This window comes from Microdochium trichocladiopsis (assembly GCF_020744255.1).
Source record: "Microdochium trichocladiopsis strain MPI-CAGE-CH-0230 chromosome Unknown B0I36scaffold_3, whole genome shotgun sequence".
NCBI classification, from domain to species: domain Eukaryota; kingdom Fungi; phylum Ascomycota; class Sordariomycetes; order Xylariales; family Microdochiaceae; genus Microdochium; species Microdochium trichocladiopsis.
In genome coordinates, this window is record NW_025763546.1 from 3722193 (window position 1) to 3749829 (window position 27637).

The window sequence follows — 27637 nt, forward strand, 5'->3', positions numbered from 1 at the left end:
CACTACCCCTCGACTCGACCCCTCCAGAGCACGCTGTGCCGCGAGGGGCAACCAGCACTGGCAGAGTGGGGGCCTCCTGCCCGGCCGGCCACGGGCTGGCGCAGGGATGCCTCGTCGCACGCACGATGGCCTATTCGCACGCCCTCATTGGCCAGCTCTGCCTGGCCTGCGACCACGGTACTCCGCTATCTCGTCCCTATCGCGCCTTCGTCCTCAAGGGCGGTGAGCCCTGCCTCCCCTCTGGTCCCGGCTGGCGCACGGGTCGCCACCAGCCTGACTCCAGGTCCCCACCATTCAACAACCACCATCGCGACCACCAGGCGAAACGATGGCAGTGATGGCGTTTCTCCGCCAGGGGGGGGGGGGGGGGGGGGGCTCAATCATCGTTTCCGACCATAGACCCGCATGACTCTAGGACGGCCAGGTCCTGAACCCGTCGCCCACCTTCGTTATGGCACCAGATTCCGCTCGCGCATGGATGGATGTGTGCAACAGTCACGGCATGAATATGCAGGCACTGAGTAGCTGCCTCCTATCCCGAGGGCAACCTGCGCAATATGGAGTATCGCCGCTCAGTCTGTGTACTGTACTGTTGACACTTGCGCCACTGCATTTCGCCTTGTAATCGAGCTCTACCAACGTTTTGGGTTCCGGCACCACGATCTCCACTTTCCCCCACAATCGTGACAGACGCAACCTGATCGACAGGGATTGCTTTGCCGTTGCTCACGAGCAATTTTACTTGGTGTCTGATACACAGCGCTGTGGTCGAGATATTAGGTCTACCAGGATATGACTGTTGCCTGCCATCACAGGAGGCAAAAAGAATCCGCTACGGTTTGCAAGTTGATAAAAACGCCGAGCGACTGATATGTGCATCATCATGAAAGGATTGCCCTGTTGCACACATGCCAATCATGGCGTGTCCAGAATTTGCCATGGTCTAGTTGGATATTATGCTGCCGCTGCCGCTGCCGCCGCCGCCCCTCCTGTCGTTGGCTGTCATGCTGCCGCACCAAATTGCAAGCCCGCCAGCCACGGGCCACGGCCGGTGTCGCCACTCGACTCGCGGTCTACGACGCAGCGCGCCTATTTGCCCCGTCTTCCGCCTTCGGCACGTTGCCGAGCAAGGCCAGTGGGTCCCGAGGCCGTTCTAGAAGTTTTCGACGTGGACTGCACATTCTTCCGGGGTTTTCTACGCGGCGATATCTGAGAAGGACCCTGGCGGCCGCAGCGGCTGCTGTCACGACGAATACGGCCTAGTCACTCAAGGCAACTTTGGAAGGCCCCGAGGCGTGTCAGAAGCAAGTCGGACGTGGGTCCTACACGTCTCGCGAACACGTCTCTCTCGGTAGTCTCCGATATGCTGTTGCCACCAGCCCATCTGGACCTCAGGGGAAGCTTTTGCTCACAAGCGGCTTAAGAATGCTCTGCAAATTTTGTGGATATCGAGCTCATTATGTCACGCTTGTCACCGTCTCCAGCGACCTGCTCTGAGCGCAACTCTCCCCTAACCTCTCAAAAATGCATCATCAAGACACACCAGGCCTGAAACAACTGAGCCTGCATCAATTGATTGTGGTTGAATCAACGAGCAAGGGTTTTGTTGACCATGATTGCATTGACTGAGTAGTCGTCATCTGGAATGTCTGATTTTTGATCATGCAGAGAATGGTCCTCGACATTCCGGCACAGGTTGCTGAAAAACCGCTTGTTTGATGCGGTCAACGCTTGACCTGTTGACTATCTATTTCTGCTTCGTGTGAACCAGACTCTAGGTCTGAATTACTGTTGGTCACTGTGTTCCCTGCCTGTTCCATTTCGCTTGCGGTTGGTGACCCCGACATCGCCTGGTGTACAAACTCGTTGGTCGTCACTTGTGTGATGCTCAGTTCGAGAACCGTGGCAGGGCAAACGCTTCTGCGCTGGGGGTAGCTTGCTGATGACGCCCTCTTTTGCGTGATGTAAGAAACACTACGGGAAACCTTTGTCGCCTCAGAGTCATACTGCGACAACGGACTCGCGGTATGTAGCGGGTGCTCCCCGTCGACGAAGCTGCTGGTACGGACAAGAACAGACGAGTTGTCGTTATCGAAGTTGGCGCGGGAAATGATCTTGCGGATCAAGTCGGCGTTGGCCATTTCGATGTAAAAGCGGGTGAGGTACACGATGATTTGGAATTGCAGATAACTATGCGGCCGAACCGCTGATTAGGGGGTGATGAGCATCAGGACATGAGTGCTTTTGTGCTTACGCGTATTTGACCTGTAAGGACATCAGGCCAATCAGTGTAGCCTTGAGCTGTGGTTAGCACGAACCCATAGGCCATCTGCGACCGCAAGACGTCGCTGGCTTACATCAAGCAGAACAACCAACCCAACCATCGCCGCATTGTAGTTGTAGAGGTATTTGTACTTCTGGAGTCCGTTGGCAATGAGATGTTTCCGAACCATGTGGAGAAAATAGAAGTTGAGGCAAACGTCCATGACTGTGAGGATGCACTGCTTGAGTCGATCCCAGACCTTGTTCACCTCGATCCACATGGGCGAGATCTGAAGACTCGCTGGCATCCAGACGACAGTGACCACGACGCCTATTATTCCCACAATCACAAAGGTGATCCATTTCAGTTGTCTGGCTCGATGCTGGTCGCTCATGAGCAGAGCGATGCGGTTGATGATGATTTGCATGACAAGTTGTATCTGGATAGCCCAGACGATACCTGGTTTTCATGGAAAAGGGTCTTGTCAGCATTGAATGCCGAGAGAGGAGTTTCCATTGTGCATGGAGATAAACCTTAGACTCACAGAACCAAAGGAATATCCAGAAGCCCGGCTTGATCTTGCGGAAGAGGTAGAACCACGCAATGCAGCCATCGACAGTGTTCAAGACCAAGTGCGTCCAGATCATTATTATGTATGCAGTCACCTTGTGTCTTCGTCTCCACGACCGTCTCGACTGCCTCCAAGCTTTAAAGCCAACAAAGCCTGCCAGGCACAAGGAAAAGCCCCTGTCCAGAGCGCAGCAAAACATCAGTACCCATGTTGAGAAGAACAGACGGGTAGTCAGGGTATGCAGGATTGACGGACCAGAATATGGAGACGATGTTCACGTCGAGCTCCGAGACTTCACCCTGCTCAAACCATGGCGGCTTGAAGAGATCGTTACCTGCGCCCATTCCCAAAGCGCGATTCTGGGGGCATCACCGTCCTCGGATGAGAGTAGAACGATCTTGTAGACGTAGTGTAGGCATTCACATTTGCCTGCCGCTTCTGTTGCTCTGCGTTCTTTGTCGGATTCTGAATATTCTGTGTTTGGCTGTCTTTGCGAGGAGTGTGGTGTACAGGTCGTCAAGAAGCTCCCATTACGAAGGTGAAAGGGACGAGGCATTGGATTTCATAGACAGTGGCAGTGTGCGGCAGGCTGTATATGCGCAGTGAACACAACAAGAAGAACTGCAGCCAGAACAGCTTGCCCAGATCACACCCTCTCAAGGGACGGCCAGCCCCTTGCCAGTGGTCGCTGGGCTTTTACAGCAAGATAAGCTCAGAAACGCCACCATCTCACAGCCATCGCCAATGGATTCTTCCCACCTGGTGCAGCTCAGTAAACAGCTGCGACAGCTTGTCCCCGCTGATAGGGCCAGCAAGAGCCAAGACCAAGCCACGATGGTTCTTTGGCGCGAGCGGCTGAGAGATAGTGAGACCCTGGCTCTGCCAGACCTGAATGCTGGACTGCAACCTGGCATGGCATGTGCTTCGAACTGAGGGACAACATATGAGGCGTGCCGGTGCAACTTGGGTTTTGCGAAGCACGCCGCATTATTGGGCGCCATTTGCACCGCTGAGCAGCCATGTACGTTAACCCATCCGCCGCAACGCTTGTCGTTGGCGTGTTGAACGCGTTGCGGGTTGTGGTGCATGATCTTAAGCTACACCCATTCTGTCCTCAAGGAATGCAACGCCTATCAAGATTCATCGTCGTTGGAGCTTAGCTGGTGGATCTTTGTGCAATCTGGAAATGACGACAATGCCCCCGGGTCGTGACTCGCTCAGTGGAGGCATTTCATCATAATTAGAGACGATCCTCGTCAACCTCTCTGGATCGCTGGTTGCACTAATCCCTACCCTATGATGCATAGCTCGCCCTGGAAGCAAGAAAGCATTCACCAGACCAGCAGATCGGATGTATTTGTGTTCAGTAGCGCCCGGGGGTCCAGGCCTTATCTTGATTGTCGTAGAAGAGTTCGTGGTTTGGTGGCGTATGGCTGCACAAAAGTGTAAAAGCGGCTGGGAGCTTGGCCCCGTTGCGCACGATTGGCATGTTGGCAAGACAGCCAGCCACATCTCCACCCCCCACCACCGCACGGAGGACGGGACTGTCAAGATCACATCCCCGCCCTTGAGTCAAGTAGGTGTACGTGGTTCTTGAATGGCAGGACACTTCTGCTGGCTATGGAGTAATTAGGCAAACAACGTTGCGAACATGTCCTCAACCGGGCTTACACGATCGACTAGTTCACCTGAGGCATACTTTGAGTGCTTGCATTTTTTGTTATGCTTGGTACATTTCTGCAATTCTATGGTATCTCGTAAACCCAGACCAAATTTTGTCAACGCAAACGCCGATAAAGCTCTAGTAGTTTTTATACATCGCCTCCACCCCCAAGTCGCCCTCTAAGCACTCTCATTGGCCCAAACGTCATAGCCAAATGTGTCCTTCATGTTGACGAAACGGGTGTGGCGACCCTTGGCAACGGCCTGGACGGCCTGGAAGTCCTCGTCCGACAGCTCCGGGACCTGGAAGTTGCTGGCAATGCGCGATGGTGTGGAAGACTTGGGAAGAACCATGTACCCTCTGCGCAGGCCCCAGGCGAGGAGGACCTGAGCCAGCGTGTTGCCGCTGCGCTCGGCAACCTCGTTAAGTGTTGGGTTGGTGCGGACCTTTTCGCCCGTGGTGGGGACCTGATCCTGCGAGCCTAATGGAGAGTAGGCCTGCGGGATGATGCCCTGTGACAGGCAGAAGTCTACAAGCTCGCTGTTGGGCAGGAATGGGTGAATCTCGATCTGATTGACCGCAGGCGGCACGCGGGCAAAGCTCAAGAGCTGTTGCAGGCCGGGAATGGTGAAGTTGGAAACACCGATGGCCCGGGCCTTGCCGCTCTCATAGATCTCCTCCATCTTGCGCCATGTCGGCTCGGGGTTCTCGGTGAGCTCCTTGTTGATGATGTACTTTCCGTCGGGGCCCAGCTTGGGCTCGTGGGTTTCCGGGTCGGCCTCGGCAGCGATGGGCCAGTGGACGAGGAAGAGGTCCAGGTAGTCGAGGCGGAAGTTGCGCAAGGATGACTCCAGGGACCACTGCACCTGCTCAGGCTCGTGGAGGTGGTTCCATACTTTTGTGCAGATGAAAAGATCCTCGCGCCTGACGGAATCCTTGTTGGCCTTGAGGTAATCGTGTATGGCGTCACCGACTTCGCTCTCGTTCTTATAGAACCAGGCGCAGTCGAAGTGCCGATAACCAGCTTCAAGGGCTGCTGTTACTGCCTTGTAGGTTTCACCAACAGCACCCTCGCTGGCGAAAGTACCGAAACCAACAGCTGGGACCTTGACACCATTGTTGAGCGTGAAGGTCTTGGTTGCGGCCTGGGACTGTGTGGAGTGAGGCATTGTGATGTGTGTAGTGGCGTCTGTGTACGTATGTGTGTATGAACTTGTGGTAGCAAGCAAAGTAAATGATGCTTGAAGGGAGACTGTCACGAGCGGTTAGGAGTAGATTTTGGGGGCTTCGAGGTCAACGGGACAGACGCAGTTTTGTCAGATTTGGGAAGCTAGTGACGTGATTTATGGAATTGAGACCCGGTCTTCCACCCCAGACCCTCCGGGCATACCGACTTGCGAATCTCTGCCACGGTGGCAAGACATGCCTGGAGAAAACGCCAGATGTCGTGCCACCAGCAATGCCAGCTGTCGGGCACGGCCTTTCCGGCCCCTGAAAACCTTGAATAGAGTCATGTCATCAAGCTACAACAATTGAGTGAGCTGCTGCGGGCCAGGCGTACTGAATTATGACATAATGGGCCAGGAATCTCGGCACCATTGTTGACGGTCAAGGCACATGGTTCCACTTGATAAGTGAAGATCTGTAACGAACGGGTGGTTGCTGATAGTGCTGCCAGCCTTGCCGGACCCACACGTGCAAAATCTCTGCCCCGTCGAGCTGCTGTGCTGCCCGAGTGCTCAGGGAGCTGCGCGCAAGCGAAGGAAGCGATCGGCGATTTCGGTGACGCGGGCGGGCACTGATAGCTGGTTGGACGATTAGAGGGGCCTGAAGGGATGGACACGAAAGACTGGTGTTTCGAGTCGCAGACGGACAGCGCACAGCGTGCCAGGATGACGTGCGTTGCGCATTGTGTTCCTATCGCAGGCGGCTGTTGGCTGGCTGCGAGAGAAGGACCCTTGGGGCGGCTCCACGAGGGCGGAGCCGCTAGAAAACACAGCAGCGTCGAGAGGCTTTCCAAGCACGGGCTCGGTGGCAACGGGCGGGCCCAGCGGCGCCGGGCCCCGTCCGGATGATGTCAAAGCGGGTGCAACCTGACTAGCACACCTGCCGGCTGCCGGCTGGCACGCGGCCCAGGCCAGCTGCTGGTCCCCCGCCAGCGGCTCGCAGCCCGGCCCTCGCATCCACTTCGCGGCCGGCGCTTTCGCGGCTCGTGCTCCACCCTTCCGTGGGTCTTGTCGATGCACGCGAGACAGGCCGCCCGACTCGCTCGTCGAAACGGATGCAGCCACGCCCAGCGCGGCGAACCCTGCCGAGGCTGTGGACAGAATAAACCGGACAATGTGGGTCCATGCTGTACAGCACCTGTCCGGTTTATTCTGCCCACAGCCTCGCCTGCCTGCCAGCGCGGCTGTCAGCTGCTGCAGGAGGGTCCTTCAGGCACATCTCTGGGCATGCAGGCAGAGCCGCATGGCGCCGGCACTTGGCCGACCTCCCCCTGTCCTCTCAGGGTTCACCCCCGTGTCGCCTTTGTAGCGCGCGTCCGAGTCTAGCGCAACCGTGGCGATCTCCTGGTGGGCACCAACCCACCGCCCAACGACCCTTATGCTGTCCTCTTGCGTCAGTGAGGGGCTTGCTCCTTGCCCGAGTGTATCATCCAGATATGCGCTCGACAGCGGTGTCGTGCCAAGTGGCCGTTGCTGATGCCTCACGCAGCTGCCCGAGGCGCAATCTCTGCACGGGCGACGGCAAAAGTCCCGGGGGCCCGGCCGACGTGGTCGGGATGTCATGCCATCTTGCTCGTAGACGGCTCTCTTCGACAGTCGATATAAGAGCTCTAGCCCGCCCCTCTTGATGACATCTTTCTTGCTTGCTAACACAACAATCATCATCCCTTTCCCGTCCCACGTCTCTACCTGTTGCTGCCACACATCTTGCCTTAGTACAGCACAGAAGTCACCCTTTCCCAGTTCCACTAGCCTTCAGCCATCATGCCTATGTTTGAGGATTCCGACTTTGGCGTCGAGACGCCCACTAGCCCTACCCAGCTGAGGATGAAGCAATCCCAAGCCAGCATGAGCGGCTCGCCGCTGGCCGGGAGCCTCGCTATTCCCTCCGAGAACCGGGAGGATGGTCCGATCGAGGTCCCGGCCACCCGCTCCTCCGTCTCAGAGGCTTCCAAGTACATGCACAACCTCAGTGTCTCCCCTTCCATGAGAGCGCGGAGGAGCTCGCGCAACTCTTTCGGCACATCGCTTCCCATTCCCCGGAGCAAGAGACAATCTCGCCTGTCCTCTGTGCACTATCCTGATGGAGTGCCTACCGGTCAGCCCCAGCGCCCGGGTATGCCTCCGATCCAGCCCACACGCGCTCTTTTGGCTGCCCAGGTCCAGTCGGTCTCTGCCGACAAGGTCAAGAAGGCCAAGAATATGGCTTTCGCCTTCGACATTGATGGTGTCCTGGTCCATGGCGACCGTCTAATCCCCGAGGGCCAGCGTGCTCTCGAGATTCTCAATGGCGACAATGAGCTTGGCATCAAGATTCCCCACATCTTCCTCACCAACGGCTCCGGCAAGATCGAGACTGAGCGTTGCGCACAACTCTCACGCATCCTGCACAACCCCGTCTCGACCGAGCAGTTCATCCAGAGCCACACTCCCATGAGCGCTCTTTCCGAGTACTACCACACCGTCCTCGTCGTTGGTGGTGAGGGCTACAAGTGCCGCGACGTCGCCGAGCAGTACGGCTTCAAAGACATTGTCGTGCCCAACGACATTGTGGCTTCTGATCCCACCATTGCCCCTTACCGTGTTTTCACCGAGGAGGAGCGTGCGTCTTCGCGGCCTCGCGACTTTACCAAGACCAACATTGATGCCATCCTGGTCTTCTCCGACTCTCGCGACTATGCGACCGATATGCAGATCATCATGGACCTGCTCCGGTCCGAGAACGGCCGCCTTGGCACGATCGCCAAGGACCCTGTCTCGCAGCGTATCCCCATCTACTTCTCGCAGGGTGATTTCCTTTGCCCGACCGAGCACCCCATCCCTCGCATGTCGCAGGGCACCTTCCGCATTGGTCTCGAGGCCATGTACAAGGCTCTCACCGGCGTCGATCTTGAGCGCGTTGTCTACGGCAAGCCCGAGATGGCTACCTACAAGTATGCCGACGAGATTCTCACCTCGTGGATGGGGGAGCTCCACGGCGAGGAGAGACTGCCCGATAACGTCTACATGATTGGAGACAACCCGGCATCTGACATTATCGGCGGAAACCTCAAGGGCTGGAACACTTGCCTGCTGCGCACCGGTGTCTTCCAGGGTGGCGAGAACGACATTGAGAACCCGGCCAACTTTGGCGTCTTCCCTACTGTCCTCCAGGCCGTCGAAGCTGCCCTGCGCAAGGAACTTGGCGATGACTTCAAGATGAAGTTTGACGAGGAGAGCATCAACCCCATCAACCACGATGGCAAGGCTGGCGCTGCCATTGAGTAGAATTATATACCCCCCACCACCTTTTGCATTTGGGCATGAGCGCAACGATATAGAATGGGCAGGAGTTCTCTGGCGTCTCTGTTTTGGTTTCCATATCCATAGTTTCAAAGCATCTAGGACTAGTATGCAGAATTTCATTACCTGACCAACACCGATGTGCTGCTGTGCGTGATTTGTATTGCAATGTGTGCATACGTAGAAGACTCTATGCAACGCGCAACTGCCATGGTGCGCTTTCACACGCCAGATGTGGACATGTTCCGATTAGTTGTCTGACAACGTTGAAGAAATAGTTCAAACATTCGCGCTTTGAGAGTTGGGCTGCAAATAGTCGACAGGTTGCAAGTGCCCAGGTGTTCTTGAATGCAAGGTTTCCATGGTTGTGACCAGACACAAAAGTGTGCTAGCCCAAAGTGGCTTAGGTTATTTTGAGGGCTGTCCGGCATTGGATCCTGTTGGTTCCGGATCCAGATTCTGGTCAAGGGGCAAAATGACCAGAATAGCTCCGAGCTCGTGAGAATGCACATGTACGCTTGGTGTTAATGACAGAGTCGGTGCTGTTGAAACATGTTGTGCTGGCATTCTGTTGCAATTTGGCATCTTGCAACAGTTGACTGTCGGCATATTAACGCGCGAGCCCGGCTGGCCTGGGGACCCTGCACATGCAAGTGACGGTCCACTCCAGCAACTGCTATTGCTTCACGCTCGCTCCTCCCCAGCCCTTCTTGGCGTCAGGCGTGCCCGCTCAACTCCTCCGGCGCGTCAACGACCAGAGCCTGCAGACTGGCGCGACGTCCGTTGCCTCGCACCCTCAACAGCCTGCTGACAAGCCAGTCTCGTGGGCTTTTGCGTCCAGCAACCATTGCCTCCTGTGCCAGCAGTATTATTGTTCCTAGCCCGCATCCGACGACAGTTTCCAAGCAGCACCTCTCGTCCTGGGCGCCCCACCAGTCTGTATTCGGCCTGCATCCCCACGACGCGTCGCTACCACTTCGTCCAAACTTCTGCGCATACAGCACAACACCACCTGTCGCCAGCTTCGCGGTCCACGCCCACGGTTGTGGCAACTCTTATACAACGAGCGCGTCCACTCGCAATCGTCGAACTCGTAATTGTTTGGTCCGCGGGCTACGTGAATGACAATCAGCCACCCCAACCACCACCCACGATTCCAACCGTGGCTTGACAGCTGTGCGCATCAGAGACCACAACATGACGGAGGGTTTCTGCCGCTAATCGCCTGCTCCATCGACGACTCTTGGAGCCAACGTCCCGGCCCGTTGCCAGAATACAGAGTCTCCTGCCGCCTTTCGCTTCTCACAGCACGCGAACGCGTCGAGTACCACCCACAACACCATGCCAACCCTCCAAGTCACCCCAAGGTCCTCGGATCTCCTTCAGACAGTGGCCGACACACTGGGCAAATCGCGAAGGGTTGTCGTCATTACTGGTGCTGGCATCAGTACGAACTCGGGCATACCAGTACGTCGTGGCTCCTCGCTGATTGGGTCATTGCACATTCTAATATACTAATTGGCACGCCACAGGACTTTCGCTCGCAGAACGGTCTCTATTCCCTGATCCAATCTCAGTATGACAAGGCTCAGGCATCTGCGCTCGCCCGTGATGACGAGGACGAATTCGAGTCGAGTGGCCGAGCAGCCAAGCGTCGGCGTACTTCGATAGATCGCGCTTCAACTGAAGATAGAGACGCGTCAGAGCACGAGAATTCGGAGGCTGAAGACACGAACTTGACGGAAGGCGACTCAATCCAGGCCTTGGAATTACCGAGCCTACCTCCACTACATCCTAATCCAGTCGCTAAGTTGACCTGCGACGAGGTTTTAGCGAGGAACCACGCGCCGCTAACCACGGCTCCTTCCATCACCCGACTGACACGATCACGTGCATCTGGGATCTCAGATACGACACAGCAAGGGGGATCATATTCAGATCCTTCGGTCATGTCCCACGAATCAGCAATATCAAATCCAGGGCTTTCGACAACTTCTTCTCAGACGGACGAAATGGACTCTCCAGATGAAGGTGAAGATTCGATCCAATGTGTGCCCTACCGCACACCAAAAAAGTCGCGATTAGCTGCCATGTTCAGCTCTTCCCCTCTGTCTTCACCACCTCCGATTCTGTGGGACCCATACGAGAACGCGTTGCCCTCCACTGATATAAGCTCCCAACCTGCATCAGACTCGTCAGACGATTCGGATGCAGAAAATGCAGAGCACTCTGTCAACTTCTTTTCCACCTCCCAAGGCACACGACTACGCACGATGAAAGGGCGAGACTTGTTCGACAGTAACATCTGGGCTGATCCCGTCAAGACATCGGTATTCTACCGGTTTGCCACCTCATTGCGGCAGAAGGTCAAAGATATTGAGCCAACGGCAACGCATCGGTTCATTGCTCAATTGCGGGATGTCGGGAAGCTGGCTCGAGTCTACACGCAAAACATTGATGAGATCGAGAAGAAACTGGGGTTGTCAACTGACCTGAATCACGGGGCAGGCAGCAAGCGACGACGCTCTGCCAAGGCGGTCATGCAGCTGCAAGCAGAGCAGTCGAGCGAAAATATCCAGCAGACTGTTGGGGAAGGCTCACAAGAGCTTTCATCGCAATTCGTGGACAAGCTTCCAGGCGCGGTAGACAATGCAGACTCACTCGAAAGACGCGAGCAAAAGCGCCCAAGAGCCACGATACCACCAGAGAGAGGTGTGGAGTGCGTGTTTTTGCACGGATCCCTTTCCTCCCTGAGATGCTTCTTGTGTGGCAAAGTTGCAGATTGGGACGAAGACGATCGCGAGTCCTGTACCCTCTCCGGGGAGCAACCGGAGTGTCCCCATTGTGCTGGCGCAGCAGCCGCTCGTGTTGAGAAAGGGCGGAGGGCCTTAGGGGTTGGCAAGCTGCGCCCAGATATTGTGCTATACGGCGAGGAGCATCCGCAGTCAGACTTGATCTCCCCAATTGTCCAGCACGACCTTTCTGCCGGGCCCGATGTGCTCCTCATTCTTGGCACAAGTCTACGAGTTCATGGTTTGAAGATCATGGTCAAGGAGTTTGCCAAGTCTGTACACAGCAAGGGAGGGAAAGTTGTCTTTGTCAACTTCACCAAACCCTCCGAGAGTGTTTGGGGTGACGTACTCGACTACTGGATCGAATGGGATTGCGACGCTTGGGTAAACGACCTGCGAGAGCGTAGACCAAGTCTGTGGATGTCGACCGAGGAGGTTCAAGAGCAAGATCGACAAAGACGCGAAATAATTGCCGAAAAGAAGCGCGAAAGCCTTATTCGACGCGAGAACACGATAGAGAAGAGGCGTGAAAGCCTGGGAGAGAAGCAAACCACATGCAACGACAGCAGCAGAGTACCGGCGAAGAACCCACAAAGCATGCGAAATGACATGCAATGTGGTGCTTATCTCGTATGGGAAATTATGCAGTCTCTTGCGAAGATTGGAAAGCGCCCATTTGATAACCTGGCTACCATCGTGGAAGCACCATTGCGTGCAAAGGAAACACCTATTCCGCCACCTACTCTGCCGGTCTTCGCTCGTCTCCTCCGGGAGAAGCCTAGCATTACTATGTCCGCAGTCAACGAACCAGCGAGGGTTGAGGTTACCGCGGGCACGGCACTCTGCGCGCCAGCTTCGACCCCTGCGCAAAAGCTTGCAGGCGACATCTCGTCAACCCCAGCGAAACGGAAACGAGCACGCAAGTCTGCGCCGGCGAATCTTTGCTCGGCCCTGGAAGCCGGTTTGGAGGCCAATATGAGCTCCACGGTGCCTAGGCATCAGCCTCAGCTTTCATCGATCCAACAATTCAAGAAAGCAGCTGGCAGTTTGCCCCGCGCCAGCGATGCGGATGCTGTGGTTAGGATGAGCGTCCTCAGCCGGCCGCCCTCACCAATGGCGCTTGCAGCGACCATTATATCTCCTTCGCAGTCGATCCCTGACGTCTCAGCCGCATCCATCGGCGCAGCCGTCAAGAGCAACCCGCGACGGAGGAAACCCAAAGTGATATATGATCCTACACCAGAAAAGGAGGTCAGGCAAGCTGGCAAGAGGCTTCTACCACCCCCGATCCCATCGCCACCTACTCGGCCAGAACAGCGACAAGGGCAAGAAGGAACGCCACAGTTCGAGAGCAGGACGTTCCTACCTCGGCTCTCTGTCGAAGCGACTGGACCAGCACCGTTTCTCGAGATGAAGCTGCAGCTTAGTCCGCTGCAGTATCCTGTGAGGAACATCCGGCCAGCTCCATATGTGTTCCCCGAGGAGACGTTTCGAATGAGCTTTAGTGACCCCTTGCGGAAACTCGGCTATCATGGAATACCGGAGCCCATGGCAGTCACAGCACCTCAACTCCCCGGCTCTCCGGAGGATGCCAGACAAGATGTTGAACGGGCAGCATCGGAGCAGCTGCTCCGTGAGGAGGAAGCGGCGCAGACCTTGGCGTGGATGCAAGGTATCTCTGGCCGCTAAAAACAGGTACGGGTCGGCGTAAATGGCTGCGCATGTCAAGCAACAGTTTTCTTTATGAATAGATACCCCGGCAAATAGATCCATTGCAATCGTTTACTTGGCGAAAGCGATCTAACGTGTTAGTCGTTGGGAGATTAAGAATGAACGTGCCATGCGGACTGCAGTGTTCCGTGCACTGGACTCTTGCCCGCCGCCTTGCTGTGACCAGTGGGCCCTGGCCATCATTAGGCATCATTATGCTTGACGCAAGCCACAACACCAGGCTGCCAAATTGGAGGCCGGAAATCGGGAGTCTCAGAGAGGTACTAGGTGTTTGAGCCACTGCACACTTCAAAGGGCAGTTACCCGACGTTGGCGACTGCAAGGTACCAAGACGTAACCCCACCTCGTTACCTTGATTTCTGGACCTTGGTGCCTGCCTGCCAATGACCAGCGAACAGTGGCCAACTCTCATCATCGACTCATCGTGCGCTCAACGTCATTTTGAGAATCTCGTCATCTGAAGCCACGAGTGGTCATATTGCTGTGTTCATAGAACCCAGCCAGAAGAAACAAGCACAGCCAGCAATTCGTATGTTCCGTGCCACCAGGAAGATGACGGCGATTCCAGCATCCGACATTCCCAGCCTGAGCTTGTTGTATAAGCTACACAAGCTGGCGCCTACCACCCCATCGCGCCTCGTCGCGGGCGCAACATCGGCACACAATGACCGCATCGGCCTCTTCCGCGGAGACATCACCCACCTGGCAGTCGACGCCATCGTCAACGCGGCCAACACATCGCTTATGGGCGGCGGCGGGGTCGACGGCGCAATCCATCGCGCGGCCGGCCGGCAGCTTGTCGAGGAGTGCGCAACGCTGGGAGGATGTGAGACGGGCTCGGCCAAGATCACCAACGCCTACAAATTACCCTCTGACAAGGTGATCCACGCTGTCGGACCGGTCTACAACGACGCTCACCCGCTGCGCAGCGAGGAAAAGCTCGCTGGCTGCTACAAGACTGCGCTCGAGCTCGCGGTGCAGCACGGCGTGAGGACGGTTGCCTTCTCTGGAATCAGCACGGGCGTGTATGGATACCCCAGCCTGGACGCAGCGATGGTGGCGTGTGGAGTCGTCAAGACGTTTCTGGAGACCGAGGAAGGCAGGCAGGGGATTGAGAAGGTCGTGTTTGTGACATTCTTGGACAAGGACGTCCGAGCCTACAACGCGGTACTTCCGTAAGCATCCTCTATTCTGCAATAGGTGTCGAGAACGTGGACGACTGACATGGACTCTCCGGCTCGCGGAATTCAGACGGTTCTTCCCTCCCGCGAGCGAGGCCGGCTTGAGCGAGCGCTCGACAGAGGACAGCGCAGCGGAAGCCGAGGCCGAGGCAAAGGCTCAGCAGCTCCCAGACGTCCCGACGACGGACCCAGCGGGTAATGAGCACCAGCATACCTCAAAGAAGCAAAAGCAAGACGGGGACGACATTTGAACAGGGTCTTGCGCTCAATATGCTTCGTCGCATTTCCCCACATTCTATTGCAGGGTAATGTGCCGGGTTCAAGCGGGAGACAGAGCTAGTCTTACAGCACAGATAAGAGTCGCATCAAGCAATTCGTGCTTGTCAACATACATGGACCGGCCGAGTCCATGGCCATGTCCTTCAAGTCCGAGGAAGTGGGGCCATTGCGCTGGCAGACTTGCCAAGCATCTAGAGCTTGTAAGGGGGGGAGTGATTGGCAATATCGCGAGTAGGGCGCACTTGCAGAGGGTATGGAAGAACGCTTTGGCACAAGTACAGGGCGTGGGATTTTGCCCTTGCAAATGCACTGGTAGTATGCTGATGAGAGCTCAAGCACCAGCCAGCTCTCATACCTGAGGTGGTTAGCGGAGTGTCATAACTCACATTGAGAAGTGCTAAATATAGCAGCAGTGCGGTAAAGCCACCTAATTTCCAGATATGTGGAACCCTCACTCTTGGAAGATTGTAGTTGCGTGCTCGGAGAGGGACAGCACTAACTATTGTTCAGTGCGCTGTTCGAATTTTGGGCATGGCAGATCATTCCTAGCTTCTAGAGAGCCTACAGGACACGTCTCCTGCCGCTAACAAACGATGTACCCGTTTAGCTCGGTGCGACTCATTCGACGTGAGTGGTGCCTGGCCAAAACCTGGCTGTCGCCAATTGCGAGGACGACTGCCTCGTGTTCCAAGTAATATTGGGCATTGTTACGTTCCCTGACTAATGCTTCCGCACTTTGCTCAATACGTCTTCACAGAAATATTCGGTACCAGATCTTCAAGGCACAATAATTCATCATTGTTGGACCCCATGACCCACCACTCACTTTCCTAAAACTCCACGGCCAATACTCTGTCATCTTGGTTCTCAAAGTGACCTCGTCTTCCAAATGCTGCCTGCTCCCCTGACACAGTCACACCTTTTAGAGTTCCACCGCTCTTCTGATATCGACTTCAGGCAGCGGTGATAAGGCTCATTGCTCGCGGAATAAGCAAACGCATACTTTCGACAGGAAAGACCACTGCCAGAGGCGCAGAGTGACACAGCCGGCAACCAAGCAGAGAAGCTGTCCAGCGGAAAGTGGTGTGTCAGACACAGCATGGACGCTTTTCGACGTTTCCTCCTCCTTCTGAGCACGCTCGCTCTCTGCCGTGCGGGCATGGGAGAACTAGAAGAGGCTCTGATACCCAAACGCTGTCCCAATTTCGTCAAGGCAACGATCCCGGGGTACCATTCCTCATTCAGCACCGATCTGCTCCACCAGAAGCTCAGGGACTGCCCGAATGTTAGAGCACTGGACCTCCGGCTCACTTTGCTTGGCTGTACAGAGGGGCCAGAACGTTGGACTTTGCCGTTCCGACACGGAGAAAAGAATATATATCCTGCATTGACATGGCTACGGCTTGAGGGGTATCGGTTTCACGAAGTCACGTATGAACGGAGCATGGCTCAAAACTGGTTCGCCTCGACGAATCTGGAGTTGTGGGCCGAGGCCATGGACTGGTCAATGCTTGAGACACTGGATCTTGTTGATTCACTCAGTCAGCACTTTGTTGATGTTGTATGGCCCCATCTTGGTAAACTCAAGCACTTGAGCATCCGGGCATGGTCAAACGAAGATGAGCCGGACGCAGCCGAAGCCCTAATTGCACTACCGGGAGAAGTAGGACTCGAATCACTGAGCTGGCAAGGGCCACGAAAACCAGGCGGCTTGGAGAAGGTGCTGAGTCGCTACGGCCATAGCCTCAAGGAACTTGACCTAGGCCTGGGCAGGCCCCTGGACTGGGCGGCGCTTACCATGCAAGAGGTGCGCACCGTGCAGCAGTTGGCGCCAGGACTCAAGAAGTTGTCAGTCGTGGTGGAACGGAATGGGACGTGGCCACTAGAGATGCTAGCGGCGTTGGCCGAGCTGGAGAGTGTGGAGGAGATGGAGCTTGGGTGGCAGCTAGAGACGGAGCGCGTGCTCGAAGCGGACAGGCTGATGAGGCCATGGGTCCACAGACGCGAGAACCCATACCAGCAGCCCGAGTTGTCGAAGCGGGCCGCTGAGGAGTTGTTCGAGGTGCTCGAGCGTCGTCGGAAGGAGACGGGCCAGGGGGCCACACGGCTGAAGCGGGTGGTGCTGGCCAGTGGCAACGGGCTTCGAGCTTGGGATGGCCCGCTGGACACACCCGGCTCGTTTGAGCATGAGCGGGTGCGATACGAGTGTCGCCGCACCCTCTTGGAGGGCGAGGAGGTGGTGTGCGAGGCACGGCGATGAGACGGAGGCTAGCCGCTGGCGCTAGGGTAGTAAGGAAGCTTCTTTGCATCGTTAGTCAAGAGCTTGAGTCAAGCCTTTGGTGGCGCCTTCCCCCGCCTCTCCAACCTGGCGGTCCGCATTCGAGCATTGTCCCCATCCGCATCCAACGCTACCCCAGGTCCGCCCCCACGGCTGGGGCGTTGCTCATCATCATGCTGTGAATGCCCTGCCGTGTCTGCTAGCTGCAGCCGTGTGCCGGTTCCTTCCGGCAGGCTGGGAAAAGAGCTCGTCTGCGCAATCAGCTCGGGCGATAAAGTACAACCGGCCCAGCCCACGCCTTTCTGAGCCTCACCACCTTGCTTGCGTCAGCTCGCCCCGTGCGCGCGCGCTCCTCCTTCCCCGCACCCCAGACCAGGCCAATCTCTCCTAGCTCCAAGCCAGACAAGCCTTTTCGTCCAGATCCCCCCCTTCTTGGCTTGCCTGTCCTGCGAGGCCCGCTGCCCGATCTATTTATTCCCTCGCGTGCCCCCTTGCTCTGGACGTGATTGTCTTCAGTGCCGCAGAGGTCTTCTGAACCATCAAGACTCCCCTCGTGCAGTGTCCTCAGCAAGCCGCCGCGCAGCCAGTCCAGCCCAGCCCAGCCCAGCATGGAATCCCAACTTGCCGACAGAGAAGCCAAGACCCGGCACATGGATCACCCAGACCATCCGCCGTCGTCTGTGGGCAAGTATCTCGCGACCCGTATCACGTCGCTCAGGCCGCCCATGCTGAAGGCCCCAAACCCCATCCGCCTCATCCGCCAGCTCAATCGCCGCCACTGGGCCTTCTTCTTTGTTGCCTTCTGGGCCTGGGTATGCTCTCCCGCTCCGCGCCTTTAGACGTTGTCTCTCTGCCAAGGCAACCACGTACTGACGAGTCCCGGTTGTGTTTGTCTTGCTAGACCTGGGATGCCTTTGACTTCTTCACCGTGTCCCTCACCACTGCGGACCTCGCCAAGGCATTTGGCCGCACGACAACCGACATTACCTGGGGTATCACGCTTGTCCTCATGTTCCGCTCCGTCGGCGCCGTCCTTTTCGGTATTGCCGCCGACCGCTACGGCCGCAAGTGGCCCTTTATTGTCAACAACCTGCTCTTTATTGCCCTCGAGCTTGTAAGTGGTGCGAATGTGGTGATGGTCGTCGTGTGGTTGTTGTGGATTTCCGTGCTTCTGTGTGTCTCAAGACGTCATTAGCCCCCAGTGCCAAGCAATGCCACCCTGGTGGCTTGCAGTCTCTTGGCGCCTTGGCTTGGCTTGGCCGCCGCGCCCCATTCCGCTACCCCACGATCCTGCTCCCCACCCTTGTGCTTGGTGTTTCCTAGGGCTGGGCCACGTCCGAGCATCTGCTGACACCAACTTTGTGTTTCTGACAGGGGACCGGCTTTTGCAACACCTACGAGCAGTTCCTTGCCTGCCGTGCCCTCTTCGGCGTGGCTATGGGCGGCCTCTACGGCAATGCGGCCGCTACTGCTCTTGAGGATCTGCCCGAGGAGAGCCGTGGTGTCATGAGCGGCATGCTCCAGCAGGGCTACGCCTTTGGCTACCTGCTGGCAACGGCCTTTGCGCGTGGTCTAGTGAACACCACACCCCACGGGTGGCGCCCTCTGTTCTGGTTCGGTGCCTGTCCTCCCGCCATTTTCATCGTCTGGCGGTTCTTCCTCCCAGAGACGCAGACCTACCAGGACCACGTCAAGCTCCGCGGTGCTCGTGGCAATGTCGGCAAGACCTTCATCCAAGAGGGCAAGGTTGCCATCCGAAAGCACTGGATTCTATTGACCTACATGGTCCTCCTCATGGCCGGCTTCAACTTCATGTCCCACGGCAGCCAGGTATGTTTGAAGCGCTTGTTCATATCAAACGGTGCCGCGACTAATGATTGCCGCGTCACAGGATCTCTATCCGACCATGCTGCAAAACCAATTCGGCTTCAACGCGAACCAAGTTACAGTAACCCAGGTCGTTGCTAATTTGGGTGCCATGACGGGCGGCACAGTTGTTGGTTACTGCTCCCAAATCTTCGGCCGCCGCCTCAGTATCATGGTCATGTGCGTCATCGGTGGTGCGCTACTGTACCCATACACGTTTGTGCAGAATGACCGCGTCATCGCTGCGGCCTTCTTCGAGCAGTTTTGCGTGCAGGGTGCCTGGGGTGTGATCCCAGTACATCTCATGGAACTTTCTCCTGGCGCGTTCCGCACGTTCGTTGTCGGCACCAGTTACCAGCTCGGAAATCTGGTATCTTCCGCCAGTTCTACTATCGAGGCTACCATCGGTTCACGGTTTCCTCTTCCGCCTGGAGCGAATGGCGTGAGCCGGTATGATTACGGCAAGGTCATCTGTATCTTCATGGCCTGCGTCTACGTCTACGTTCTGATTATGACATTCCTCGGGCCCGAGTACCTCGCCCGCTCCTTCCACGCCGAGGACGACGCCGATTTGGCCGAGGCAACTGGGCATGAGCGCCTGCCTCGCGATGGGGTTGCTGGTTCCGGCGAATCGCGTGATCCGTCCCGTGACAGCAAGGATGCCGCAGCTGAGAAGGGCCAGTCCCGACACAGTGAGCTACCATAATTTGGCTGTCCTTCACATGGGTCAGATACTGGAAATCAGCACTTTGGGAAGAAGCGGGCTTGAGAGTTGGGGACTTTGTACTGCCCATCGTTTGTGTTAAAGCTATGCTAGTCGCCGCAACGGCGTCTGCTTCGTCCAACCGTCTTCTGCGCTTTCACCTGCACTTCGCCACTTCTTCATGTTGGCGAACACGATCGATTTAGGATCGCGTACACAGATATGGATGAGCACACCAGATTGTAGCATAGCTATACTACATGGATACCTGAAATGAAGCAAGGACTTATTACTCCTGCTCGAAGCAACTCTTGTGTCCCAAAGATAAAGTGAGGCTGCCAATTTGCCCCTGCATGTTGATTTGCAAAACCTCTTGAGGCCAAGGTCATAATACTGTTCGCAAAAACCTGCCCAACTCCTCGGCCTCTTCTGGCACAGTGCGCTCTGGCAACGTCGACAGAGCCCGGTGTAATCCATCGTCTTGTGCCGTGGCTTGCGCTATGAGGCTCTTGAGCGTGTCTGTCCTGTAGGCAGAGTAGGGCAGGGTGGCCTGGATGCTGACGAGGGTCTCGAAAAAGTCGACCAGGCTGAGCTGCATGAGCTGGTCTTCCTTGTCTATCATGTGCAGGGCGGCGAACTGCAGCAGCCCAGCACTTCTGCCTTCATTACTATTCTCGGTCGTGCTCGTTGTTGTGATGGTGGTGGAGAATTGCTGATACAGGTCATTCAAGTCTGACCGCGACACAGCTACCAGGTTCAGCGCAGCAAGCCGAGGCAGGATGCGCAAGACCCGGCCCTGGGCTAAAGTGCGCTGCTTCTCGTCTAGCGATGGACTGGGTTGACGAGTGCTGCAATAGGCAAGGATGAGTCCGTAAATGTCGCGGTCTTGAAAGATCCTGCGCCACATGAGCCCCTGGCCCGGCGGTCGTGAGGCTCTGGTGGCGATTGTTTGCGCACTGTTGGCATTATAATCACTGCCTGCTAGTGAGGGCGAGCTAGTTGCGTGCTGGGAATGCTCACAGTCCGTCTCGAGCAAACTGCCGAGCACGCGAGAGGCTCTCTCGCCGACCTCGACATATGGGCTGCTGAGCCACTGGGTGACGAAACTCGTCATCAAGGGCTTCATGACGGCGAGGATGGCCGCATCCCCTGGGGAGCGTGCGCCCTTGGCGAGGACGGAGATTGCGAGTAGGTTTGCGGAGGGCGCTGGGGAGCGCATGGCGAGTATGAGGGCATCCTCGGAGGCGAGGGAGAGGACCTGGGTCAGGGTCAGGGGATCCAGAAGGCGGATGGCTAGGCTGCAGAGGACGGCCGGATCTTGCTGAAAAGCCTTGAGAATCTCTGTGATCTTCGGGAGAAACCTGGGGATGAGAGAAGGGATATTGGACTCTGCGGAGCCCAAAGGTCAGGCTCGTGTAGGCTGCCAAGTGGCGGTGGGCGGATCGTCTTACCTGTGAGCTGGAGTTCGACATGGTCAAAGAGGGCACGCTGGATGTCGAGCGAGGGGTCCTCGATGAGGCTGTCGAGGTGAGCATCGAGCTCGTCGAGCCCGGTGATGGGGACGTTGTCGGCTGCCATGTTGACGGCGATGCGTTCTGTGCCCGGCATGTCGGTCTGCCTGTTGGCAACGCCGGGAAGCCTGAGAGAGTTTGTGTGGGTTTTGGTTGTGTATGCGAGTGCTTGAGGTGTAAGCTGGCAGGCAGCCAAACGGTGGCGTGGCGTGCTGTAATGTCACCCAGGCGTTGCTCGCAGCAAGGCCTGTACCAGATCGAGTCGCGTGGCGGTCTCGAGAGCACAAATGTACTTGTCGTTGATCCAGGATAGGAACCACCTCGATATCACCAGCCGGAAGGGGCCCAGTCCAGTCCTCTTCTTTGAATACGGTGCCCTGCAGCGCAGAGAGCCTGCTCGGCCAGCCGGCCGGGCAGCAGGGAGCGGGTGCGGAGGAGCATGGCGGGCGGGGGCCCACTGCGCAGCTCTCCGGGGACGGCCCCACCTAAATTTCAGTTCAGTCATATCCGCCGCCCGTTCTGCGTCGGCCTGGAATTTTCCTGCCGCCGACGCATCTTTGCTACAACGCCCTGTCGCCTGCCACCCTGCTCCGTCCAGTCGTGCGCGCATACAAACCATGGCTGCCCGCGGCGGCAGAGGAAGAGGTGGTGCCCGTGGGGGTCGCGGCGGCGCCCGTGGCGGCCGCGCACCTCCAGGCATCCCCGGCTGGGACCCAGAGACAAACATGCTTGTCAACGACCAGCCGCTCGACACCTATCCTGTATGTAGCCGGCTTCTGCTGCTGCTCGTACCCATCTACCGCGCGGAACATCGCCTGACCATCCCGTCTTGTGCTCGTAGAAAACATACCAGCCACCCGTGGCTCCTCCACTGTCCGATCTCGACGCCCGCTCCGTCGCCTCTCTCGTCTCCTTCCGCCGCGCTTTCCACGACCTGCCTCTCTACACCCACCGGCACATGGCTGCCGAGGTCATCTCTTCAGCGTCCGTGACCGACCCGCCCCCGAGACTATACGACCAGACCCAAGTCAATGCGCGCTTCGGCGTCAAGAGCAAGGCCACCCTCGACCCGTTCCTCGCCGTGCCAATGTACAGCCACCAGTTCGTAGACGAGTCCCGCACCCTGCCAGATCTCAAATCCCGCGAGTTCGCCAAGCATCTCTTTCCCGACGAGCTGTGGAACACTCTCGATGGCAAAGACCGCCCCACAGCGAACAGCGCCAAAGTCGCCAAGCTCAACGGGCGCGCACCCGTCGGCAGGCGCAGGCTTGAGCCCGATGACCCGTTCTCGGCATGGGACGACGACCCTCTGTCGGGGGCCAATCGTGGGGCGAGCAAGAGGCATGAGAATGAAACAGAGGAACAGCGGCAGAAGAGGATCCGTGAGGCCGCTGAAGGAGGCGGTGCTGGAGGGGATAACGAGGAAGGCGATGGTGATGTGGACCTCGATGATGACGAGGAGGAGATGTCTCAGGAAGACGACGATTTTGAGGACGACGAGGATGGTGGCGACTACGATGCAGAGCAGTACTTCGACGACGGGGTCGATGGAGATATGGAGGACGAAGGAGTCGGCGAAAGCGCGCTCGACTTCTAGACTCGATACGGAGCATATTTCCGTATGCCGTCATAGTCTAGGGATCTGATGACACGCGGGCGAAGGAGCTTCGACAAATGATGAGCAGGCGGGTGTTCTTGGGCGTTGGTCATTTTTCATTTGCCCCGGGAGTTGGACAGCAATTTGGGAAGCAGTTTGCACCCAATTTCAGCATTTGCGTGGCGTTACATATCAATTTAAGATACCGGCGGCCAAGGCTCACTCGTAGACGGAGCTGGTCTTCTCGGATTTCCACATGCCACGGCCCACCGATGCCTGTGGAAACAAGATTCTGGACTCCAACATTTCTCCTGTTCAACGGATAACGTGGTCTACACATGTGGACGCATTTTTGCCGGCTTACATCTGCGAACATCCTTGGAGCGCTGCACGGCTGCAAACAGTGAGTCGTTTTGTGATTTGCATACATTGAGTGGCGTTGAGCAAATTCCAACGTGGCCTCCACAGTCAGCCGGATCCGCCTCGAATGGGGTTTACGACTTGGGATCCGGCATGCATAGTCTATGCTTGGAAGTTGACATCATAAGTAGTCCCAGGCGGAAAGACAAGGGGAAAACGAACACAACCAGCAGGTATTCCTAGCAGTAGCTATTCATCGCGTCTTCAAATGCCGGACCCCCCTTGATATCGCGCTCGAATTCTTTGGCCACTTCCAGAACTTGGCGAAAATGCACCATGTCTAGAGCCTGCCCTTGCGCAACTGCCAAAGCCTGAGCCGTGGTAACTGTGTTCCGAATATGTCGGCCGTTGAGGTCATATTTGGCCAATTCGCACAGGTCGGTATCCGTGAACTCACGAGGGGCAATCTGGGTCCCCACTGGCGCCAGGCCCAAGAACGCCCTGAATATTGCCTTCTTGGACTTGAAATCAGGCTTGCCATACCGCACTGCAACGTGAACATGGGACCGAAGCTCATCGTCAAATTCCTGGACTCGCATCTTAGCTCGCGTCGTCCAGGAGAGGATGTTCACCCCGGAACTCCACTCACCTCTACACGCGCCGTTTTCAGGAACATTGTCCCGCAGAAGGAGCTCAGCTGACGCAAGAAGACATTGACAATACTGTTGCGGTGCGTGTTACGCATGGTCCGGTTCTCCAGATACACATCTGCGTCGCTGATTAAGAGTATCGCACCCCAGCTTCGACAGTTTTCGAAAACCTGACGGAGAAATGCAGCCAAGTATGCGGCGCTCGATCCCATCTCGTTGGTCGAAATCGTATAAAGTGGGCATTTGAGAACCTCGCTGATGGCCGTGACCGTCAGCGTCTTGCCAGTCCCGGACGGGCCGTGGAGTAAGGCTATGAAGCCTTTGCCTCTGCCTGTGATATCTTGATCAAAGCAATCTGTGGCTTGTCTTTTTTGTGTATCCGCTAGAGCCTAATCGTGAAGTCCGATTTAGTGGCCGAGCACGACCTGGTAATCTGGTATGCTAAAGGGGGGTGGAGGATCGAAGTCATACCTTGATGACCGACTTTACTTCAGGCTCCAGCACCACGAAGTCGTAAGCCTGTGCATTCCAACTGATGTCCTTGACGCCTGAGACGAGGAACTCCGCCCAAGTGTTCTCTTGAAGGCTGTAGCCGAGCACGAGTGGCGATGCGAGCAGGTAGTCCTCGTCAGATAGCACAAAAGTTCTTTGTCCAGCTACTTTCTGAGAATTCATATCGACAGACAAGGTATTTCCGTCTAGCAACTCGAGCTCCGGAAAATGTTCGGTCGCATCCCCATCAGAATCTGGATTGTCTGCGCTGTCCTCCTCGCCGCTAGAATCGCCACCGTCGCTCGTGTCGCTGTCATGACCTTGGGATCTAGTCGGGGCAACCACGCCAAGGGGATTGTTTTGAGGGTGCCTGCCTGCATCTATCATGACTCGACCATGAACCTCGCGACGGATGATACTGGCCTGCGCCCTCCAGAAAGCGGGACCCTGGTAGCTCTTGTGCAGAACGCCAGAGAGCTGTACAAACTTCTTGCCACGCTCGATCAAGTCTCTGCGTACGTTTTCGCTATTCTGATGGTACTGTAGTGGTACCACATTCAGACGGTTGATCTTTCGAGTTCCCCGAAAATAGTCAATGTCGGTGTAGACATTACGGCGACCTAGTCTTTTACCATCAAAGTCGACATACTGCGTCCCCAGTCAGAACAAATGCATCCGGCATCAAGATAGATATGTAGGTGCTTCTGACGTACCGTCCCCTTTATCCAGAAGGATGTGGTGCGAGTTTCACGAACGCGGCTCTGGCATTTTCCCACACGAAACACCTGGAGCTCCCCAGCTTCACCATAGACGTCCGTGAAGGCCAAGGTGTTGGGCCGCCAGAGAGTCCAAAGGAGATCGAACGTAATCAGCCCATTCTGAAGAAGTGGCTTAAGTCTGAAATTGGCACAGGATCAGACCTTGCCATCGTGCTGAATTTCGCATGTCTGCGTGACTATCACAATAGTAAGGTACTTACTTGTTTAGGATCTGCTTATAATCCGCCTCAAGATATTTGACAAGAACTTTGAGGTTTCGTCGTTTTTTATCGATCAAATCCTGGGCTGCCTGTAACATTTTTCGAGATTTGCCGCTTGGGACGATGTCCTTGAGCTTTCTCCGTAAGGAACGAATGTCTTCGAGGTAGCTGTTCAGGAGACTGTCAGAAAATGAGGCCCCATACCTTCGTTACAGAACCTCTAACTTACAGGAACAAAATGTCTGGGTCGATCACCATGTTCTCCTCCTCGATGCCAGATTCTTCAGATTTCCCCATAACCTGGCGCAAGCATTCCTGAATGAGCTCGCATTGAATGTCGACAACAGTGCTTCTATGCTTGCCGCTAGAGTCAATCGAGCGTCGCACATGAAAAAGGTATCCTTCGTATGCGTTGTCTGTGCATGCCTTTGGAGTCTCGTGAAGCTCATGACGGCTCGTCGTCTTACTCCACACTTGGTCAAGACGGATGAAATCGGGCTCCTTTGGCGCCTTCCTGTGGTGCATTGTTGTCTGGTTTGAAATCTGACCATTCGAAGCTTGCATTTCATTCCTCACAAGATTGTCGTGTGGTTCGCGCTGCTCTAGGAAGGGTTCTTCGTCTGGCCGGCCTGGCTCCTGAAAGGTCATGTTAATCTGGCAATTACTCAAAGCAGTCTTGGGAGTCCCGCGGCGACTGCTTGTATTGAAACATGAGAGAGGATAGTGACTATGATGTGTACCGGCGTCCATATTTGTTGCACCGAAGACAGAATGTCCGCAGGATGCATGGTCTCGAGGATATTCATTAGGAGCTGGGTAACGGAGCGAGCCATTTACTGCGCTATGCAACACGTCCGACATTTGGCGCTGCAACTCGCTCAGCTGCTGTCGTAAGGACTCGAGATTCTGCAAGCCCTCATTCTCACCCTGCACTGTTGTGCCTGACACCTTTGACGATTTCTCGGCTCCCATGTGAGGTGCCTTATCCTCGGGCGGTACTGAGGAGTCACTGCTGTAACCTGTAGCCGAGCTGTCGTCCGAAGAAGTAGCTGGTCTTGTTCTGGACTGCCTCGTCTTCAGGGCCTGCCGCTTCAGCTTGCGAGCGTGCTTGGGTGATGAGGTGTCATTTTCTCTATGCTGGCTCATGGCACGACCATGAACAGATACATCTTCCGCCGTTGCTGGGGTGTTGAGATTTGGTGGGGTCTTGTCAACCTTGACTTCTTGGGCAGCCGCACGACTCTTGCAGCCGCTATCTTGTTGTTGTCTGCTATTGCCTGGTGCCGAATTGCTGGGTGCCTCTTCACAAGATTCAAGTACTTGAGGATGGTCTGTCGCTTTTTTGGACGAAGGTGCCGTTTGGGCAGTCTCATTACCCGCAGATGGCGATTCGTCTTTGGAAGAACGAGTGCCGTGGTCGGCAGCCGTCCCATTGCCATGTTCCTGGTCCGCCATGGTCTCATTGGTTCTGCAGATGCGTAATGTGTCACAGGGGTCGGTGCCTGCAGGGAGAAGTGAACTCGCTGCTGTTTTGGTCCGAACGTCAAACCACGCTGATCTGATTTGGCCTACTATGGAGAGAAAAAGAGCAGGAGACTGTGACCGGGTGTAATCTAAACCGAAGTGCACATGAATGTATGGCAGATGGGTGCGTTCAAGCAGGGACGGTTGTTGCAGGTTGTGGGGTTGACACAGGACGCCTCGACGGCAAGGCGGCGTGGTCGCGACCGTGGGAGGAGTGTCAGAATGAAAGCTGGGGACAGGAGGGAAGAAGCATGAATTTATCCTGCTGTGCAGCACAGTGAACGAGCGGCTCCGAGGCAGGCATTGCTTACATGGCTGGTTGGAGTGAGTGTGAGGGTGCATAACTGCGGGGGTTGCGGCATGGCGACAATACGGCAGCTCAAGGCATCCAGGGCTACAGACGGGGCAGCCTATCCGAGCTTGAGGGAGGAGGAGACTTATCGCAGTCAGGTGCTGGGATGGTGGGTGTGAGTTACACAGCCCCTCTGCGGGAGCGGTAGCCGGCTGGCAGCATGATGCCAAGATGGCCTCAAGGTACAGAAAGTGTGGTGGGCGATGATTGGCTGGAGGAGGCCAGAGGATATTGGCAGCCTGGCTTCTTTCCTGGGAGATGGTTGGCCCGTGAAGGTAGATCTGTCAGCCTCCAGTGAGGCTATCGCGATGGTGAGCCTGACCGTCAATGGTCTGGG

At 56.2% G+C, this 27637-nt stretch overlaps 11 protein-coding genes across 11 annotated transcripts; 7 read left to right on the top strand and 4 right to left on the bottom strand.

Annotated features, from left to right (window-relative positions):
- Positions 1 to 1888: 1888 nt before the first annotated feature.
- On the bottom strand, positions 1889 to 2910 carry B0I36DRAFT_361086 (uncharacterized protein; the record flags this gene model as incomplete). Its single annotated transcript, XM_046158429.1, has 5 exons — positions 1889 to 1952; positions 2008 to 2190; positions 2255 to 2295; positions 2358 to 2722; positions 2808 to 2910. The coding sequence occupies 5 exons, from the start codon at positions 2908 to 2910 to the stop codon at positions 1889 to 1891; spliced, it is 756 nt and encodes a 251-aa protein (XP_046015849.1).
- A 4-nt stretch (positions 2911 to 2914) lies between these two features.
- B0I36DRAFT_347490 (uncharacterized protein) lies at positions 2915 to 4431 on the top strand (the record flags this gene model as incomplete). The annotated part of the gene is made up of 3 exons (XM_046156578.1): positions 2915 to 3070; positions 3462 to 3699; positions 4142 to 4431. The coding sequence occupies 3 exons, from the start codon at positions 2915 to 2917 to the stop codon at positions 4429 to 4431; spliced, it is 684 nt and encodes a 227-aa protein (XP_046015850.1).
- A 245-nt stretch (positions 4432 to 4676) lies between these two features.
- Positions 4677 to 5666, bottom strand: B0I36DRAFT_361087 (NADP-dependent oxidoreductase domain-containing protein; the record flags this gene model as incomplete). The annotated part of the gene is made up of 1 exon (XM_046158430.1): positions 4677 to 5666. One exon carries the CDS (start codon positions 5664 to 5666, stop codon positions 4677 to 4679), a length of 990 nt encoding a protein of 329 aa, XP_046015851.1.
- A 1602-nt stretch (positions 5667 to 7268) lies between these two features.
- On the top strand, positions 7269 to 9328 carry B0I36DRAFT_96548 (HAD-like domain-containing protein). Its single transcript, XM_046163661.1, has one exon. It carries the CDS (start codon positions 7488 to 7490, stop codon positions 8988 to 8990), a length of 1503 nt encoding a protein of 500 aa, XP_046015852.1. The 5' UTR covers positions 7269 to 7487; the 3' UTR covers positions 8991 to 9328.
- A 1018-nt stretch (positions 9329 to 10346) lies between these two features.
- On the top strand, positions 10347 to 13486 carry B0I36DRAFT_361089 (uncharacterized protein; the record flags this gene model as incomplete). The annotated part of the gene is made up of 2 exons (XM_046158431.1): positions 10347 to 10472; positions 10538 to 13486. 2 exons carry the CDS (start codon positions 10347 to 10349, stop codon positions 13484 to 13486), a joined length of 3075 nt encoding a protein of 1024 aa, XP_046015853.1.
- Positions 13487 to 14080: 594 nt separating this feature from the next.
- On the top strand, positions 14081 to 14960 carry B0I36DRAFT_373104 (uncharacterized protein; the record flags this gene model as incomplete). The annotated part of the gene is made up of 2 exons (XM_046160163.1): positions 14081 to 14703; positions 14780 to 14960. The coding sequence occupies 2 exons, from the start codon at positions 14081 to 14083 to the stop codon at positions 14958 to 14960; spliced, it is 804 nt and encodes a 267-aa protein (XP_046015854.1).
- Positions 14961 to 16087: 1127 nt separating this feature from the next.
- Positions 16088 to 17248, top strand: B0I36DRAFT_347495 (uncharacterized protein; the record flags this gene model as incomplete). Its single annotated transcript, XM_046156579.1, has 1 exon — positions 16088 to 17248. One exon carries the CDS (start codon positions 16088 to 16090, stop codon positions 17246 to 17248), a length of 1161 nt encoding a protein of 386 aa, XP_046015855.1.
- A 668-nt stretch (positions 17249 to 17916) lies between these two features.
- On the top strand, positions 17917 to 19838 carry B0I36DRAFT_373105 (carboxylic acid transporter protein-like protein; the record flags this gene model as incomplete). The annotated part of the gene is made up of 4 exons (XM_046160164.1): positions 17917 to 18078; positions 18168 to 18380; positions 18641 to 19096; positions 19158 to 19838. 4 exons carry the CDS (start codon positions 17917 to 17919, stop codon positions 19836 to 19838), a joined length of 1512 nt encoding a protein of 503 aa, XP_046015856.1.
- Positions 19839 to 20220: 382 nt separating this feature from the next.
- On the bottom strand, positions 20221 to 21413 carry B0I36DRAFT_240252 (uncharacterized protein; the record flags this gene model as incomplete). Its single annotated transcript, XM_046149749.1, has 2 exons — positions 20221 to 21224; positions 21287 to 21413. The coding sequence occupies 2 exons, from the start codon at positions 21411 to 21413 to the stop codon at positions 20221 to 20223; spliced, it is 1131 nt and encodes a 376-aa protein (XP_046015857.1).
- Positions 21414 to 21963: 550 nt separating this feature from the next.
- B0I36DRAFT_361094 (DNA-directed RNA polymerase III, subunit Rpc31) lies at positions 21964 to 22943 on the top strand (the record flags this gene model as incomplete). The annotated part of the gene is made up of 2 exons (XM_046158432.1): positions 21964 to 22107; positions 22188 to 22943. The coding sequence occupies 2 exons, from the start codon at positions 21964 to 21966 to the stop codon at positions 22941 to 22943; spliced, it is 900 nt and encodes a 299-aa protein (XP_046015858.1).
- Positions 22944 to 23542: 599 nt separating this feature from the next.
- B0I36DRAFT_239580 (P-loop containing nucleoside triphosphate hydrolase protein) lies at positions 23543 to 25949 on the bottom strand (the record flags this gene model as incomplete). Its single annotated transcript, XM_046149701.1, has 6 exons — positions 23543 to 23890; positions 23953 to 24342; positions 24425 to 25093; positions 25159 to 25342; positions 25425 to 25592; positions 25654 to 25949. 6 exons carry the CDS (start codon positions 25947 to 25949, stop codon positions 23543 to 23545), a joined length of 2055 nt encoding a protein of 684 aa, XP_046015859.1.
- Positions 25950 to 27637: the final 1688 nt, after the last annotated feature.